This window comes from Hyperolius riggenbachi, chromosome 7, assembly GCF_040937935.1.
Source record: "Hyperolius riggenbachi isolate aHypRig1 chromosome 7, aHypRig1.pri, whole genome shotgun sequence".
NCBI classification, from domain to species: Eukaryota; Metazoa; Chordata; class Amphibia; order Anura; family Hyperoliidae; genus Hyperolius; species Hyperolius riggenbachi.
Window position 1 is genome coordinate 123,511,722 of NC_090652.1, and position 20,465 is coordinate 123,532,186.

At 41.7% G+C, this 20,465-nt stretch overlaps 1 protein-coding gene across 1 annotated transcript in view; it reads right to left on the bottom strand.

The window, feature by feature from the left end:
• Positions 1 to 20,465, bottom strand: part of FAM20C (FAM20C golgi associated secretory pathway kinase) — a 297,806-nt gene that overhangs the window by 226,863 nt on the left and 50,478 nt on the right. The window contains 3 exon segments of the mRNA XM_068244609.1: positions 939 to 988; positions 1,542 to 1,591; positions 7,369 to 7,390. Coding sequence (XP_068100710.1) covers positions 939 to 988; positions 1,542 to 1,591; positions 7,369 to 7,390 — 122 coding nt within the window.

Below are 20,465 nucleotides of genomic sequence, written 5' to 3' on the forward strand. Positions count from 1 at the left end.
GTAAATTATCAAACGTTTGATAAAGTGTTTGATAAACGTTTGATAATGCTCCGTGAATTGAGGCCCACTTGCAGAAGCCACCACAGTATTTACTTACCTTGCTGTTTCTTACTCCAACCACTAGATGCCACGGCACTGTAGATGGCAGTCTGCTACCCCATTTATTTCCATCAATGCCCCATCTACAATCCACAGTGCAGAAGCAAGCAGCAGCTAGAGTAAGCAGTGGCGTGGTGAGTATACAAACACCAAAATGTTGATTTGGGCACTGGTAGCTGCGGTAGTAGACAACTACACAAGTGACAACAGGTTGCGGAGATATTAGGACAGTAATGTGGGGCTGAACGGACTGAATTAAGATAATGTACTTTAGAAGAACACTTATCTTTTAACGGTTAAATTTGCCGACATGTCAAACAATGCTGATACAATAGAGCTTATGTCTCCTGCCATTAAAGAAACATTAACAAACCTTTTTTTAGATTTCCATGACATTATTAATTCACATACTAATGTATTATCAACAACTTTAATGTGCGCTTTGCATTCTGCATCCCCCTGTGGATTAAAACTGTTGTTAAAATACCATTATTGTAAATGTTATGTTAAATAAAATGAAAGAACCTAATACTGGCCACATTTATGGATTCGGCCATCCATTACGGAGTTAAATAATAAGTGGAAATATTATCACTGCAATAACCAAAGTGCTGAAAGTCAATTATAGCTTGCAGTTTTAATTATGAAATAAGCATTAGAGCTCCTTACACTTGTATGTTTGTGCACAGACAGGAGAAAAGCTTTGCATAATCTGAATAGGCTGGTTTGCAGAATTATTGGAAACAAATAGGTATACAGGTACGTAGCAGGTAATTTGGGTGCTGGTGGGCGCCTGATAAGAGGGGCATTGAATAGACTGCAATGATACCATCCCCTACCTGGTAATTTGAGAGCTAAGGTTGCCGAGGGTAGCGGCTATGGTTGGACCCTGATTATGGCCAGCACCAAGCTGTAATTTGAGCGTTGGAGTTTGGCTATTATAGCCACTGGGGGTTAGGCTACATTTGGTCCAGGGGTTAGTGTTAGGCATAGATAGGGAGAGGTTAGTGTTAGGAGTAGGTGGGGAAGGAGAGTGTAAGGAGTAGTTGAGGGGGATTAGTTTTAGTTGTTAGGAGAAGGTGAGGGGAGGATAGTGTTAGGTGTAGGTGAGAGGAAGATAGTGTTAGGAGTAGCTGGGGGAAGGTTAGTGTTATGAGTAGGTGGGGTAGGATAGTGTTAGGAGTAGGTGGGGGGGTGATTAGTGTTAGGAGTATGTGGGGGAGATTAGTGTTAGGAGTAGGTGGGGGAGGTTACCTTGCTGTCCTCCCGCTGTCTGCCATTCAGCCACAATCAGCCCCGGTAACTGTCTCAGTCGTGGTCTTCTGCGCACGTCTGGGATCTAACTGCATGCGCCAAAGACCACGACTGACGCAACAGAGCCAGTTACCGTGGCTGATTGTGACTGAACGGCAGACCGCGGGAGAATGGCGAGGGACTCAGACGTGCTTATGGGGCTAGAGGAAGTAAGTATCAAATCTGTAGTTTAAACCGACTCTGGTACACTTTAACCTCCCTAGTGGTATTGACAGATATATCCATCCACACAAAACATGCTGTGAACAGTATAAAGGTGCATATACACATCAATACTCTCCTGCACTGTATACTAGACCCTTGCTTGACACATTTTGGCAAGTTACAGGAAAAAAAAGTTATAAAATTTAATAGTATCACTTTTTGCACAGAAATCCCGGGGAAATTGAATGCCAGAGCATCAGGAAGTGAAGTGGTTAGGGTTATAAACACCAAAACCACCAGTGAAAACATTGTTCCACGAACAAAACAAATAATGAAAACAAACAATGCAATTAAATCTGCACTCCTCTGAATCCACTACTACTATGCAGTTCTGGAGGTATCAGAGTCCTGTATTAGGTCCCCAGCTAGCCTCAAATTTAGGATATAAGTATCGGTTGTTATTATTATGCCTATGATCCATTTAAGCTTTGTGCTATAACATAAAATGTAGTTGTTGCATTAGTATTAGTTTACTGCCTAAACCACATGCTACTAACGTTTACTGTGTTTCTAAGAAGAACATGTAGTTAGGAACAGGAAATGTGAAACATGACTTGCTTCATCGCTGATAAGATAGACCAGACGTGTATGTGAACCTCCTGCAGTTCATGAACCACACAGAACGGGCCTGAGTTTAGTAAGGCAGCAGAATCCTGGCAGGGATTGCCTTGCTCCTCTGTCAGTAATCTGATATGATTCACTTCCACACGCAGATAGTCATGTACATGCATGCATGCATAGCTCCCAACTGTTCCACTTTTGGAGGGACAGTCCATCTTTGGGAACGCAATCCCTCTGTCCCTCTTTCTTCCTCATTTGTCCCTCTTTCAAGACTGATGTACAGATCTATGTAAATATATGTAATTTCTTACTGAAAAACTGTATTTATTAGACTCTAAACTTTATTCCCATCCTTTAAATCGATATATTTCATATTTTAAAATGTTAATATGAAGGATAATGAACCAGCATAGAAAGGACCAGTGTGGTTTGAATTATAAAACAGCATACTTTTCTTATGAAATATTTGCACGACTAGGGGTGTGCCAGGGGCATGGCTAGGGGTGTGCCAGGGGTGTGCCAGGGGTGTGGCAGGGGTGAATCTCAAAAAGTTGGGAGGTATGTATGCATGTACAGGGAATGCAGCATCATGCATATTTATGGACACTCTGCTTAATATATACTGTATTATTGAGAGCCTGGAACATAATTACACGAGGAAAACAAAATATAACAATAAGGGATATATTAAACACAGAATCACTGACCTCATTACAAGGACTCTGTGATGCTGTTGCTATATTTCTAAAACTGATCTCCAGGTTCAGCTGCCTGTAACAGCAATATATAATTGTCGCCACGTATCACAGTAAATACATTGGCTTTAACTTCAAATAAATGGGACATTATCTGTAACTTGAAAAAACAGACATTCTTAGAACAGCGTGTTTCCTCTGTTACATTTTTCCCCAGAGATCATTTCAGCTGTTTTTGTTATTATCTGCATATACGAGAACTGCAGTTGTATTTGTATTGTATTGTAGTTTGCACTTCTCAGCGCAGATGGCCGTGCGCTCGGAAGGCAACGCCAGTGATTGCACCCCATTTGTGCTGCTGATCCTATGCACTACAGTGAATGGGTCAGCGCTGCGCATTGCCGGAAAATGCATGCAGCAGTGCGAAAGTGCATCACACTGCTGTGCAGCGCAGTCTATGCACTTCTGATGTTCCTGCATGTTGCACATTATACACGATGCTGGAATGCGCATGGCAATGCATTTAGTGTAAACAAGGCCTTAGTGAGGTGACATCAGCACTATATACAGAAGAGGGACAAATATTTTTTTTTTTTTTTTTTGCCTGAAACAGTTAACAGTCACACAGAAGTGATTTCTGATCACCCTCTTTGCCTGTCTTTTTCTCTCTTTTTTAAGTTTCTGTTTTTCTACAGTAAAGAGTGCTTTAATCTCACAATGTCAGGAATCTTTATAGTGATCTACAACATTTCTGCCTACAAATAACTATGTAGGTCTGTATTTCATATCACTGAGACCTTTATGAAAGTTAAACTGCTATTTTATACCACCTGTTGGGCATATTTGCACCTGTGCTGGAAGAAATCTAGCAGCTCATCTAGGTTTCTCCCAGTAGCATTCGCCCGCAGATTACTGAATGAACGGCAAAGTGATCAGCATTCTTGTCTTGCAGCTTCAGGGTCCTGGCATGAAGGTCACTTTTTGTACTGAGTCATTTTTTCATTCGTGTGGGTTTTCTTTGGTTGTTTCAGTTCTCTCCCAAACATACTCATTAACCCAATACATCGTACTTGAAATATTGCTATTTGCAGTCCTAGTGAATAAGGCAGGGCTCCCAATTGGCCAAGTTCATGCGCATTTTTCTACATCTGAAAATGGAAACGGATGCACCTCCAATGGGCGGATCACATTGCATGTGACTTTTCGTTCAAATTATAATTGATTTATAAAGCACCAACATATTCAATGTCTCTGTTCACATTGCATTTGCAGTTAAAATTTGTACAACCTGCTGCATTTTTTCAGGCCGGTTTCAGACTACAGATTGGCGGCAGTGGTACAGCACCACTAAAAACAGGCCTCCGGGGATTAACGCGTTACTATGCGGTAATCCCCTTCTGGCTGACAGCCAAACAGGAAGTGACGCTTGCTTGCACTCACCTCCTGTTTTGGAAATACGAAGTGCATGGAAGCGTATTGTAAAAAAACACACCAGAAGCAAATAGAAATCTTCATTACGGTTTACTAAAATTGCCATGGTGATTAGCTTCTGATCCCATGATCACTATGATCGCCACTGATCGTAGTGATCACAATACGACAGCAGCTGCAGAAGAGGAAGCCTCACCTCTCCTGGTTCCCTCGATGTGCAGCACAGTCCTTCAGTCAGATTGACCCTCCAGCATCACACTGCATCTAGTGTAGGGACCCAGCTTGATGATGTAATCAAGCCGAAACCCGGTACTTAGTGGCAGTAGGAGGCTGGATGCCACTCAGGAGGGGGAGCGGTTCGGCACTGGAAAGAGGGGAGGTGATTAAATACTTACCCACCAAGCCAATCTGGAGGGGGGGGGGGGCACTGACAACTAGTGGTAGGAGCCACTGACCACTGAGGTGAGCTATGGGGGGAGGGGTCACAGACCACATGGGGCACTGACACATGGGGGGGGGGGGGCACTGACCCCATGAAGGGGTCACTAACCACCAGGGAGAGCAATGGTGGGCCACTGACCACCAGGGGAGCAATGGGGGGTCCAACAGGGGCAGCTGGGGGGTGATCACCAGGGAGAGCTATGGGAAGGGTCACTGAACACCAGGTGAACAATGGGGGTCACTGACCACCAGGGGGAGCAGTGGGGAGGCACGGACCACCAGGGGAGCTATGGGTGGCCACTGACTACCAGGGGAGCTCGGGGGGGGGGGGAGTAGCTCTGGGGGTGGGAGGCTCTGACTACCAGGGTAACTATAGAAACTATAGGGGACCACTGGACCATCAAGGAAACTATAGGGGACCACCAGACCACCAGGGAAACTATAGGGGACTACTAAAACACCAGGGAAACATATGGGGACTCCTAAACTACTAGAGAGGTCTGTAGCAATAGTGCATTTTTTCAGGTTTTTTTTTCTTCTTTTTTGCTTTAAAGGGCATACAAAATAAAATTATTCTGGGGAGAAAATATTTCCCAAAGAAAGACCTATTTGTCCTGAAAAATAAATGTATTTATATTATGTCATTTAGTATTCTTAAGTAGTGATGAAGAAAGGAGGTTTTATATATCGGTACTGAAGTGGTTAAAAGGAAATAAATATGGCAGCCTCCATATAACTCTTGCTTCAGGTTCCCTTTAATGAAAACAATGTTTGCAGTTTTGTTGTATTAGGTTGTTTTCCATCTGAAAAGGATGTGTTGTTGTTGTGAGACAGTATTGATAGTATTTTGTTCTCTGTTACTACTCATGGATTGCTTACAACCTCCCCCTTCCCTACAGCTCACAGGAAGGACACTCAAGGCTCTAGTGAGGTTTTGGCCTTGCTTGGCTCCGTAGTGCTTTGAAGACCATTCAGCATAAATATTTTACATTTGCTGAATTATGAAACTTATGCGGTGACTGCAGGAGACTTTCTTCTGCCTGGGCGTGATAGACAGGGCAGGTTATGGAGGTGCTGATTTACCATGTTCGAAAGTGAAGACATAAAAGTCAGCCAGATGAAATATACATTCAGCAACAATCTGTGACATGTGGGTGACAGTTTGACATTTTTACATCTCCGCAGATGATGTCTTCCTGCAGCAGAAATGATCAGGCTTCCCCTCTTTACAGGACACTTTGTTCAACTTACATCTGACAGGCTGGCCTATTACATTATACTGTTCTTGCCAGTGAGCAGATTCCTGCCTGAATGTCTATCTGGGCACAGCAGTTAGCTCGCTAGTGTTAAAGCTGAACTCATGCCCAAACGCTTCTCCAGAGTTGTGGCTTCTGTAGCTGGTGTTTTCTTCTACAGGCAATGCTCTCTTCCTGGCTCTAACTCTCTATCTGACTACTAGGGACACCTTAGAACAAGAACACGGAGCCAACGGGAGCCCAAACAGTATAGTATGTTGAGGTAAAGAGGTAATATAAATGAGGAAAACTACTCACAAAGGTTGGTTGCAGCAGGTGCAACCAACCACTTAAAGTAGGTGGAGATAATAAACCCGACTCCACTCGGATGTCCATCCTGAACTAGATGCTGTCACTCTGTTGATATAAAAAGTACAGGCCATCACAATGGTGAAAGCCATCTGAGGCCACCAGAAAGGACTCCTCTACCAGCTGTGGGGGAGGGGGGGGGGGTATATGCACAAAGGGGTAAAGAGGTTCCAAGGAGTAATAATAAAAGCATAACGAGTGAGGTGGCTTACCTCAATAACGACAGTCTCATAAGACAAAAAGGCAACACGTTTCGTGGTTCTGAGCCCACTTCCTCAGGCCAGTAAAAGTGCTGAAGTGCTTTTAATCCAGATTTATTACTACTGAGCGCCTCTTTAACCCTTTCAATTAAAGGAGTGATAATACACCTGAAGTGAGAGGGATATGGGGGCTGCCATATTTATTTCCTTTATACAGTATCCGTTACTTGGCACTGGCAATATTGCTGAACTGTTTGGCTGCAGTAGTGTCTGAAATACACATCTGAAACAAGCATGCAGCTAATCTAGTCAGACTTCAGTCAGAAAAACCTGATCTGTATGCTTTTCAGGGTCTATATAAGCATGCAGATCAGATGAATGACTGAGGTTTGAATGGATTTACAGCATGCTTGTTTCAGGTGTGTGATTCAGAGACCACTGATGCTTGAAAGATCAGCAGCATGCCAGGGAACCGGTATTGTTTAAAATGAAATAAATAAGGCAGCCTCCATATCCCACTTATTTCAGGTGGAGTGGTGACAGTATATCTACGTCCCTTGAGACTTCATCTTAGCTCCAGGGGCATAGCTATACATACCTCGCCGTGATTGAAGTGTTGCCGTGTGTGTCTCATCGATGCCTGTTAGTTCATTGATTGGTGTATGCGAACAGTGAATCGGTCATCAGTGAGATGTCAGTGGTCATCGACAAACTGAAAGTTAAAACACATGCACAACACCTCCTGTGTACTGTTCAAATATCTAATGACCAACATATAAAATTACACCAACATACATTAACCACTTCAGCCTAACTGGCCGAAAATTTTCGTCCAGTTAGGCTGCGCGCACTCCCGCGGGTCGCGCGTGCTCCCGCGGGCCCCCCCGTGCGCGCCCCTGCTGCTGGCCGTTAGCCCACCGATCAGTGAAAGGGATTATAAATCCCTTTCGCTGATCGGACCACCCCGGAGAAAAGCCGACAGCGTCTCTTCAGAGTTCTGGTCTCCTTTCTTCTGCCTGGGAGCGAGATCGATCGCTCCCAGGACTTTTTGACTTTGGCCATCTTGTGGCCAAATAGCAAATTACACCTAAAACACACTTTGTGTTAAATAAATACATTTTAATACATTAAAAAAACCCTGTTTACCTCCCACACCAAAAAATATCCACATACAAGTTTAAATAAAATAAAAAAATTTACAATAATAAAAAAAAAAACATAAATAGTTACCTAAGGGTCTGAACTTTTTAAATATGCATGTCAAAGGAGTATATCAATATGATTTATTAAATTATGGGCTTCTAAATAGTGATGGACGCAAATTGAAAAAATGCACCTTTATTTCCAAATTGAATATCGGCGCCATACATTGTGATAGGGACATAATTTAAATGGTGTAATAAGCGGGACAAATTGGTAAATAAAGTGCATAGGTTTTAATTACGGTAGCATGTATTAATTTCAAACTATAATGGACAAAAGCTGAGGAATAATGATTTTTTTCCATTTCTTTCTTAATATTCCTGTTAAAATGGATTTACAATAAATTAATTCTCAGCAAAATGTATCACCCACAGAAAGCCTAATTGGTGGCGAAAAAAACAAGATATAGATCCATTCATTGTGCCGAGTAGTGATAAAGTTATTAGCAAATGAATGGGAGGTGAAAGTTGCTCAGATGCAAAAAAATGTCAACCCTGTGGGCTTAAAGGGACTCCGAGCAGTGCAGAAACTATGGAAAGATGCATATCATTTAAAGCCCTCTTTCTCCTCTTTCCAATGATATATAAACCGCCACCCTACGCCTTTTAGTTTTCGCTATTTTTGCGATTGAAATTGCCGCAGCCGCAATTTCGATCGCGAAAATAGAGAAAACTAAAAGGCGTAGGGCGACGATTTAGGGGTCATCAGAAAGAGGAGAAAGAGAGCTTTAAAATGATATCCATCTTTCCATAGTTACATTGTATTACACAGGGCGACTTTTTCTCAAAGTCAGCAGCTCCATTCAGCAGAAAAAGTCGCCCTGTGTATTACAATGTAACTATGGAAAGATGGATATCATTTTAAAGCTCTCTTTCTCCTCTTTCTGATGACCCCTAAATCATCGCCCTACGCATTTTAGTTTTCTCTATTTTCGCGATCGAAATTGCGGCCGTGGCAATTTCAATCGCGAAAATAGCGAAAACTAAAAGGTGTAGGGCGGCGGTTTATATATCATTGGAAAGAGGAGAAAGAGAGCTTTAAAATGATATGCATCTTTCCATAGTTTCTGCACTGCTCGGAGTCCCTTTAAGTGGTTAAATAAAAATAAATAAATACACCATTAATTAACCCCTTACTACCACCACCCTCTCATAGCTATTAAAATAAAACACTTGTAAAAAAAAAATAATAATAATAATACATAAATGGTTACCTTAGGGACTCAACCTTTTTTAATATGTATGTCATGAGGGTATTTTACTGTTATTTTTGCAAATCAGGGCTTTTTTTCGTGATATAGTGTAAATCGAACAGCACAACTGAAAAAATATACCTTAATTTCCAAATAAAATATTGTTGCCATACATTGTACTAGGGACATAACTTTAACATTGTAATAGCTGGGACAAATGGGCAAATAAAATGTGTGGATTTTTATCCACAGTTGCACGTTTTATTTTAAAACTATATTAGCTGAAACTGAAAAAAAAATGATTTTTTTTAGAATGGTTTATTATTTTTCCCATTAACATGCATATAGGATAAAATAATTCTTAGCAAAAAGTAGCACCCAAAGAAAGCCTAATTGGTGCAAAAAAAACCAAAATATAGATCATTTTGGCGTGATAAAATTATTGGCGAATGAATGGGAGGAACGCTGAAATGTGAAAATTGCTCTGGTCCATAAAGGGAACACCACCTGTAGTGTCAAGTGGTTAAAGAGGAACTCCAGTGAAAATAATGTAATAAAAAAAGTGCTTTATTTTTACAATAATTATGTATAAATGATTTAGTCAGTGTTTGCTCATTGTAAAATCTTTCCTCTCCCAGTTTCACATTCTGACATGTATTACATGGTGACATTGTTACTGTGGGCAGGTTATGTAGCTGTTTCTAGCTGTTCTGGCTGTTACAGACAGCTGTAAGCAGCCATTTCCTGTCGGTGAACATTGTTACATTGTGGCAGTTTGCCCAGAGTACCGCAGTACTCAGAGCTTCTAGTGGTAGGGGTTTCACCACAATATCAGTCATACAGCGCCCCCTGATGGTGTGTTTGTGAAATGCAATAGATTTGGCATGTAAAAGGGGGTATCAGCTACTGATTGGGATAAAGTTACATTCTTGGTCGGAGTTTCTCTTTAAGCCTTGACCACATGCCAAAGGGTTCTCAACTGAGGATGTCAGTCCAGTTTACTAGGCACTTACTCATTGCTTTTGTTTCCACATTTCAAAGGGTACCACCCTTTAAAGAGACTCTGAAGCGAGAATAAATCTCGCTTCAGAGCTCATAGTTAGCAGGGGCACGTGTGCCCCTGCTAAACCGCCGCAATAGCGCAGCTAAACAGGAGTCCCTTCACCCCCAAACCCCCTACTGCGACACTTGGTCGCAGACTTGGTCGCTCCTGGAGGCAGGGCTAACGGCTGCAGCCCTGCCTCCAGTCACGTCTGTCAGCGGCGCATCGCCGCCTCTCCCCCGCCCCTCTCAGTGAAGGAAGACTGAGAGGGGCGGGGGAGAGGCGGAGATACGCGCTGACAGACGCGCGTGGGGCAGGGCTGCGGCGGTTAGCCCTGCCCCAACCAGGAAGCGCTCCCCCGCATTATGGAGGGGATTTGGGGGGTCAGGGACCCCCATTAAGCCGCGCTATAGCGGCGGTTTAGCAGGGGCGCACGTGCCCCTGCTATATATGAGGTCTGAAGCGAGATTTATTCTCGCTTCAGACTCTCTTTAAAGGGTACCTTAGTGAACCTAAGATGCCCAGTATAACTTACCTGGGGCTTTTTCTAGCCTCCTGTAGTCCTTCAGGGCCCTTGCTGTCACTCCGGTCTGATCTGTTCTGCAGCTGTGCCCCTCTGAAAGATGGCCAGTTGTTGGCTACTGCGCATGAACGGCCGTGGCCACGCACCTCTTCGATTGCACTCCCATAGTGGGAGCATTTGATGCAGCAGCAAAACACTCCCGACTAGGGGAGAACAATCAAGCCAAAGGCTGTACATGCAGCTTCCAGACAGGACAGCTGCACAGAAATAATGTCTACATTATGTGTGCCTTAAATACTAAGTATACTGGCCTATTATGCAGCACATGAAAGCATGCCTCCCAACATTTTGACATAAGAAAGAGGGATACTTTAAGACACGCCCCTGTCACACTTCTAACCACGCCCCCACCACACCCCTCACAATGCATGTCACAAAGAATTCAGATGCAAAAAATATGTAGTTTTATCATTCAAACCACACTGGTCTTTTCTATCATCATTAGTTTTCCAAAATTTTAACACTGGAAATTGATGTCCCTGAAAGAGGGACAAATAAGGGAGAAAGAGGGACAGAGGGGGCTTGGTACCCAAAGAGGGACTGTCCCTCCTAAAGGGAGATGGTTGGGAACGATGTGAAAGCATTGGACCATTGGGGAGAAGCTCATTTGGAAGTGCAGACATTTGTGAAAAGCAGGAAATGAAGTCAATAAATATTGTGAGAATACTATAAGTCATAGTAACCAGGGCTATATCAAGTTCCTGGTTAAATCACTCCAGTAAAATGAATACAAGAGGTATGAGAAAGAAGTATGGCATTCATGCAATTTCCTCTTCAAAACAACTTATTTGTTAAGCTTCTAAATACAGTCGGACAAGTTAGTTTTCCAGCATCACTTTCCTGACCTGGGTTGAAGGAGTGCAGGTATTTCAGAGGGCCTTGGGCACTATAATTAGGCTGGAAGCAGTCCAGGGCTGGGCTGTGAGGCTGAGGTCTACATACTGCAGCACAAGGTGCAGGCTTGAAACATTATGTACAAAAGTAGCCTGAAACCGTAACCTGTCTTGGCCAGCTCATGCATTGTAAGTTCAGCCAGTCTGATCAGTCTTGTAGAAACGTTTATGGCCATAGAACAGCCTGTTCTATCACTATGAAAGGATACATTTTTGTCTACTGACTGCCTCAAACAAACAAACAAACAAACAGTTTCATTAAGAATTAAAATAATCAGTCAAACATTGATTCTAAATGTTCCAACTGACAGAATAGTAATCAAAGGGGTTTTTTTTTTTTGTAACTTTAAAAAACTAGTCAAGTGAAGTGAGGCAGCTGAGCTGAAGGTTTGGATGACAAGTTCACCTCCTCCCACCCACTTTGCAGAGTATTAGGGCAGCTGTGCTATCTGGCTCTATTTAACTGATCTCACTGCATTGCATCTCCTTTTCCTCCCAGCAGCCACTCGCTCTGTGCTGCATACATGGCTCCCAATGCCACATGATCAGAGCTACAAGTGTCACATGATCGAGAGCCGCGCATTCAGCACAAGTGGCTGCTGGGAGGAAGAGGAGATGTGAGGTAGCGGGATCAGGTAAACATGGTCAAGGAGAGGTGGCAGCGCTTCTCAATACAGGCTGCATACCATATGAATGACTATCGGCATAGGTGAGCAGAGCCTAATTATAGGCAGGGTATACATCTTGCATTCAGAACAGATGCACCACATTAACATTAATGGAGGATGTTAGCCTCCAAAACAGTTTGCATGCAAAGTATTCCATACTAGACCCTTCCACCGCGATGAGGCCATCCTTTTGAAACAGACCCTAGCATCTAACTAATTAACACACAAGCACATGTATAATCTGGATGCAGCTGGCCATAAAATGGTTTACACATTTTTTTATAGACAACAGGGGAGAAATGGCAACACATCCTAAGACCAGGCAGCAGCTAAATTACTACCAACAGAGGAGTGCAGAGCCCCCTAGAGGCAACATGCACACCTTGTAGTTGATTCACTAAACCGTGCTATGACAAATAGTACGCCTTATCAGAGATAGCACGCCTTATCAAAGGTAATACGCCTTATCAAAGATAACACGCATTATGAAAGTTAATGTGCCTTATCAGAGTAGTATAGCGAGCGTTATGAACCCGCAGGGGCTCAGGGCAAGATGAGTGCCATTGCTAATTAGCAGGCATAAGTTTGCAGCACTCGCTATGCTACTCTAATAAGGCATGTTAACTTTGATAAGGTGTGCTATCTCTGATAAGTTGTGCTATTTGTCATAGCACGGTTTAGTGAATCAACCCCTTTGTATTCAAAACAGATGCTACAATTATGCACAAGAGACCCAACGACGGCAAGAAATGCAATTGAAACATCAAATATCAAATGGGAGTAGCCATAAAGTAAACTTCAAGTTTTTTAGACATATATAGTCATATAGCTTTGCTGCGCTCTGCCCGGTGGCGGTGTGCTTTTTGTGGAAAGGGGGCGCGGGGCATACAGGGGGGACCATGATAATTTTGTTTTTGGGAGGGGGACACGGGTAATCGTTGTTATGCCACTGCATTTTACTGTTACCAGTGTCAAAAGCAGTGTAAAATACAAAGCAATGCCGCTATAATTACAATTACAACTCTTTTTCATAGCACTGACAGAACTGGAACAGAACTAAGTAGGAGGCATGTCCTAATGTGGACACCAGAGGCTTGGCTCTTATACAAATGTTCCAATGGAAAAAAGAAAATAGCTAAGCTACGCAAGGCAAATATGCCAAATTAGGAAGCCTAATACCTAGCATGAAATTGATTGATGACTAAGATGTTTCAGGAGTGATAGGTCCTCTAGAAGACGGAGACGGAAGATAAAGTGGGGCTTTTTAACAATTTAGACCCCATCAGTTATAGCGACGTCTCCATCTCTGACATGTGTACAGCTTAATCCTCTTACTGCTTCCCCTGCATAGCGACCGAGCCAAGTTCTCTACATGGAAACTGTGATGTGATTACGTAACCGTCAACTAATTATAATCATAATTTTACAGTTTTGAGATTCCACATGGACAAAACGTCTCCAAGACCGTCGGCAGCAAATCTTTTACCCAACTTTTTGCTTTTCACTGCAGCCCCAACAAAACACCTCCTCTGAGAACCATAACTTCATATAAGCAGAATACAGAAGCTCTGGAGAACATTGATTTTTGTGGTATCTGACCCTGCTGCTTCAAAGCCACTGCAAGCGACTGAATCCAGTTCTTCCCTTAACAAGGCTCCCTCTGAGGCTGCTGGCAGAGGGACTGCGAGGACGTAGGATGCAGACTGAGTACCAACAGCAATAACACTAAAATCAAGCTGTAAAGTACCACGAAAAACTCCAGACTATTCTAAAAAGTATTCTCTCCTAAAGTCATTTCTGAGGACTGCTGACAATTCTCATTCAGTTTATAAAGAGCTACAGATTACCCAGCAAGCTCATAGTGAACCTGAACTCCTGGGAGTGTGTAAGGGGCTACAATGCACCAAAAAGCCTCCTTACTAAAATACTATGCAAAACAAAAGTTTGCCTTCCTAAAACAGAAGGTATTCACGATTATTTAGATTGGAGTCTGTATATGATGTCTCCCACGATGCATCACTGCTGAATATGCAAATCATGATTTGTTGTCCATGTAAGCTAAACACACCTCCATTCTGTATGCATGTTGGATTATTGTGGCTCTGTACAATTAACAAGCCGACACATCATTGCATTCCAACATTCTGGAGGTGTGGTTAGCTTACAGGGACAACAAAGGATGGCCTGCATATACAGCTGTGATGCATTGTGGGAGACATCATATGCGCACTCCAATCTGAATAATTACAAATATCTTCTGTTTTAGGAAGGCAAACTTTTGTTTTGCTCAGTTTATAAAGCAAAGGGGACTGCTCACAGGCAAATTATTTTGTCTAAATGACATAAATGTAATGATTGTTATCTGCCTGCCCTAATTAAAAAAAAGAACAAACCCTTACTTAAAGTGAACCTCCAGACTAAAAATGTACTCAGCAGCACTGAAAAGTCTTGGTGTTTCTTTAACAATTTCACAGCACCAGAACTTTGTTTTTCTTACCATAGCCTCATTTTTAGCTGCACAGAAGCTAAGCTCCGCCCTATCAAGGAAAAACTGCCTGAGCATTTTTCCCCTGACGCTGTGCAAAGCATGATGGGATTTCTGATGTTGTTGTTCTCATTGCCTGGACACTGGGAAGGGTGACCAGGACACAGGACAGTTGGAATTGTGTCTCATGCTTCCTGTCACCTCCTTTCAACCAAAAAGATGGCTGCCCTCATGAAATCACAAACATTTGCCAGTTCTTTTCAAATAGGGTGGGTAAGAGATTGTATTACCTATCTATTTTAATTAACATAACTAATGTAACTTAATGACAGTATGTTTGTTTAGGCTGAAGTTCCTCTTTAAGGGCCTGGTTATGAAGAAGTGACAATCTGCCAACAGAGTTTTGGCAATTAGAATGTATTTATTCTTCAGTTTTGAAATCAAGGACCACTGTTGCAAAAAGTTGTGCAATTTTAAATACATAAATATAAAATGTACTCTTTCTCCCCGAGGAAAAAACACACTATAAATTACTTTTTTCCTTTGTTGCTGACACAGTAGGTAGTGAAAATCTGACAGATCTGTCAGGTTTTGGATTAGTCCATCTCCTCATAGGAGACTCTCAGGATTATCTTTATTCTTTACAAAAGCACTCCCTGAAAAGGATTTATACAAAGATGTCAGCCAACTTTCCTACTCGTTAGCACACTGTTTTGGCAATAGAGAAAAAACTCCCCCATGAGGTTATGGACTAGTCTAAAACCAGACAGATCTGTCAGATTATAACTACGTACTGTAAGTGACAGCAACGTAGAAAAAACGTTTTTATAGTGCATTTTACACTGGTAAAAAAGTACATTTAAATGAATGTATTTTAAATTTTACACATTTTTACGATAGTTGCCCTTTCAGTTTGGCGCTACTCTGGCCCCTTAAAAGACATCCGAGTTGAAAATAAACTAATGAGAAAAACAATTGTATCTATCCTCCCTCTCCTAAAAATGACTTTTTTTTAGATATCCAACAGTTTTATTTTATATTAAATTGTATTTTTTAAGATTTTAACGGTTTCATTGTCTCTCAATGATACCTTCATTGAAGTATGTCAGAGCTCAAATCTATGAATTATTGAACCTTTTTATCTCTTTCCTGCTCTCAGAAGCCATTTACTGACAGAAACGTATTGTATTGCTGTAATTACTTATCAGCGAGGATAATGCTATAGTCTGACCCAGTCCAACCTGGACAGAAACTGTCACTTGCATAACTGATGTTTAACTCTTTTAGGCAGAGATAAAAAAGGATCACAGCATAGTTATTTGTGTGCTAGGCACTATACATACGCATGTCTATCTCATCATGTCACATGTCACCTTGGCTGTCCTTTAAAGAGGCACTATGGTGACATATAGCAGTCACTTATTCAGGATAACTCTTTTACTGTAATTTTCCTGATTTCGGATCAGAATCACTTCCTATGTCTAAGTATTGCTGTATACTGGTATGTAGCTCGACCTACCAGTGATTCTTAGCCTAGGCTGCAGGGCTGGGCCAAGGCAGAGGCAAGAGAGGCTCCAGCCTCAGAGCACAGTGTAGGAGGGGGCGCACAACTCACTCAGCTATCATTCCTCTTTTGTGTTTGAAGCAAAGATAAATAAGAAAAGGGGATACATGGCAGTGACTGCAAGCTAAATAACTAGAGATTAAGGTGTTGGAGGGATCTGGGGCCCTGGGGCACCTCTTAGTCTAATAACAATCAGTGTGTGACGGCCGGGGTGGATGGGATGGAGGGGCGCACATTGGTGTCTCAGCCTTGGGTGCTGGAGGGCCTTGTCCCAGCTCTACTAGGCTGTTAAGCTATGTGGAATTCCTTCTCAGAACATTCTCAGGAGACCAGGTGTGTTTTCTACTGGCTTTAGAACTCTTAGTAAACAAAAAATCAAAGATACACTTGACAGCACTAAATATGTTAGCCACCTGTGATAAACTGAATGTAAATCGGGGTAAAGAAAGATTTTGCAAAGGGTACACACTGACTAAATAATTTACAATTGTAAAAAAAGATACATAAATAAATAAGCAATTTAATTAATTATGTTATTAAGTATGTTCCTCTTTATGGACCAGGGCATTTTTTCTGTTTTACAAAGTGATCACTGTGATTGGCCCACAGTGATTACAGGGCGCACTGGCGCACAGAGCTCAGCTCTCTCATCGGACAGCTGAACGTAGCATTGTGGCAGCATGATTGTGGCAGACTCGCACGGGGCCAGGACATTAAAATCTATAGCCTGGCAGAGTCTCCAAACTGGATTTCAATACGCTGCGTCCGGAACTGGTTAAGATCACCATAGTTATAAAGGGGAGATCTGAAACTTGACAATAGCGATCTTTGCTTTGATTAATCACCATAATTATCTTGTGGCAATTGTACAGCACTGCCTAATTTTTTGGTGCAATAAATAATAATAATAATAATAATCTGCACCTACATTCATTATTATGATGTAATGGATTGCTAGCCCCTGTTTGTTACTGCTTAGTATTAAAAGTAACAGTGAAGATAAAAGTAAGGATCATTTAAGTTTCTCTTAAATAATGTCATTATTATGGTAATTTGCAGGCTGAGAGCTTGATTAAAAGGCTGCATAATACAGACTTCATATATATGGTATTGGGGCTCAGACACACTGTAAGCGCTTTTCTGAGCGCTTTGCAGCCATCAGTGCTTTCTGAGAGCTTTTTCAAAAACGATCCTATTGATTTACATTAAAATCACGGTAAAATTGATGTAAAATCACGATCTCGGTAAAATACCTGCTTCTTGAGGCAATAGACATGCTGCCCATCATGTGTTTTCACCATTATTCTTTCCCCTTGCTAATTTCTGCTTCCTGTTTATTTTATTTTTTATATTTTCGTTGTCAGAAAGATGCCATCTTACTGGTGGTGTCAGCACTAAGCACCGAACAGGGATACTTAAAAGCAATTTTAACTTACTCTGTTGTGAAGGCTTATCCTCTCAGCTGAAACATGTCACAAAGATTTGCGTAAAGCAAAAGTGACCATAAAAGCTAAAATCTTATTCTGCCTTTTTTTAGAACTGGGGTAATTATAAAGTTGGACTTGTGTAAATTCAGGTTGGTCTCTTATGTGAACAAGCATTTCTGTTATGGTCAGAATGTGTTCACACACAAGCATGAAAAAAATGGTTGACGCCAGTTTTTAATCTTGTTCATAGATCACAGATAGGCCTTTTACAAGGCTTCACACACATTTGACAAGAATTTTGAGGCAGTTTGAAGCATTTTTTTTTTAGCTTCTACTTTTGTTTCAAACTGAAAAGGATTATTTAGTGATTTTAGAGCAATTTTTTAATAATTTTTTGCAAGGGATTTTTCAGCAATTTTCACAGTTCTGTTGCTTTGCTATACACTCTGCAGTCGCAATCACTGCAAAAATGCTACATGCAGCGCTTTTGCGATTTTCACTCCAATGTGAAATCGCCCATTTGATTACATTATATTAACCAAGTCCTTTTCAATATGCAAGTGATTGGAAAATTGCTGAAAAGCGCTTTTGGTGTGAAACAGTCCTGAGGCCTCCTTTCCACTTATCCGTTGTAACATGCATTACATGTATTTCATAATACCTTTTGAAGGGGGGATGGTAGCTTAGTTGACTTCTCTGCAAAAGTGCAATGCATACAAATGCGTAAAAATGCATGTATCCCTGCGTTATGCAAATGCTTTGAAGGGAGTGAGAGCCTCTCCATAGGGCAGTCCGATCCCAGAGCCATGCAAAGTGTTTTTACAGAGCTACATGATCAGGCCAGACACACAGCTAGGGAAAAGGCAGGTCCTCACAGAAAGCCACTCTCCAGTTTAGTAATAGGAGAATGGAGGAGAATTTCTTGTTTTGGAAAACAGACAGCTCATACTTTGCCTTAAAGCAGTAGAATCAGCCATACTATGCCAGGGAAAAAAACAACATATATAAGTAGATAAATACTTGATCTACTTACATAACACATGTATTATACTGTCCATGTTTTGATTTCAGTGAATGTTATATAGTAAATTACGAGAATTCTGTTCCTGGTGGGGGCCATGTCTTTTGCCCACAGTTAAGGCTAACTCGTGATGTCATTTCTGCCCTTTACTTTTTTTCTTGTCTCCTCCAATCGCTGAGTCACCTCAGCCTTGCTTGTAAACACAAGTGAGTAGGGGATTAGGTTTAAGATAAGAAGCTGGTAGGGAAATAAAGGGAAGATGAGGAATAGATTATAGATAAAAAGAACACCCAGCATGCAATTCTTTGGCACCGACTACTAAAGGGCCAGTGCTCCTTAAGTATGTGATAACTCCAAATCATAACAGCAGAAAAAGTTTTGAAAGTTTTGAATGGAGGACTAGCATCTTTATCACTTAATACACTCAGACCAGTTGCTGTTGAAATTTGATTTTTATGGTGACGATACCGCTTTAATATGCATACAGAACTCCAAATCCATTATCAGAAAGGTGACATACAATCTTCAAAGCGAACGGACGTCATTATTGTAAAAAAGGAAAAGAAATGAGGAATTTGACATGATTTTTGTTCTGCGCTAGTCAGGGCCTGGGGCAAAGAGGGCGGATGGGGAAAGTTATGCCTTACATGTTGGTTGTAAATTAAACTTTATTGAAAAGCTGTGCTTCTGTGTTAAGCAAGACTCCCTTTCATGCATCATGTGATGCTCTAGATTCAGAACCGCAGTCAGCACTCAGCAAAACCTGCATTAGGACTGAATGAAAAACAGAAACCATTTCTTGCCAGAATATAAAATAAAGTAGACCTATCTACTAAAACTATTTGCTGAAGGCAATTCTCAGATGTTTAAACCTATCTATATTTTCAGATCTGAAGCAGCAGAGAACAATAAGTTAACAACTGGCTCTTTGGTGGATCTACCTCTTCCTGGTTTTTAGGACACATGTAGTGGCGGAGCTAAGGAGTTATGGGCTTCAGTGCAAGTTTTACATTGAGCCCCCCAAGCAATCTATACATAATAATTGATACAGCGTACCAAAACCTGCCAAGGACAACCACAGTGTCAGAGGTACAAGCAGGGAATGGGGACAGTTTGTTAATGATTTCTACTATTCTATAGAAGTGATTATTACAAGTACAGGACCAATAAAGAGCAAATACTGCAGTTGAGGGAGGGTCCTTGTCCAAGGGCCCTGGTGTAGTCACAACTTCTGCATCCCTTATTGCTACACCACTGGACACATGATTATCTCAGTGTTGAAAATGGAAAGCCTGGAAACGCAGCCTGCATCTATGGAAATCTGTACTGCAGAGAGTGGGCCATGGAAAGGCTTCTGGGCAAGTAATTTAAAGGTGCTTCAAGGTTATCAAGCAACCAGTCTTTAGTGTGTCACAGGAATTGAAAGATTATCCAAGGCTCTACACCTGCACCAAGATCAAACTACTGTCAGGCCAAACAACAACTGTCTGCTCTTGAAGTTGCAAACCCTCCCAATTTCCTGCCACACCTCTTATTACACGCCTGTCACGCCTCTAATCATGCCCCTACCACACCTCTAATCATATGCTTGCCACACATCTAACCCCGCCCCTGCCATCCTGTGGGTCATTTTGAAGCTGGGTGCAGTTTGTACCTATTACCTCAAGCTATCCAATCTCAGGGAGCGCTACAATCACCCATCCACCTACCCCTTTTCATCCCACTTTCCAGCAAAATGTACCCACTGCATGTCAAGTTGAAGGAAAGGCAGAAAGTAAAGTTGTAAAAGTTTGTAAATACATCTAATCTTGAAAGTTCCCTCAATAACTTCATGCTTG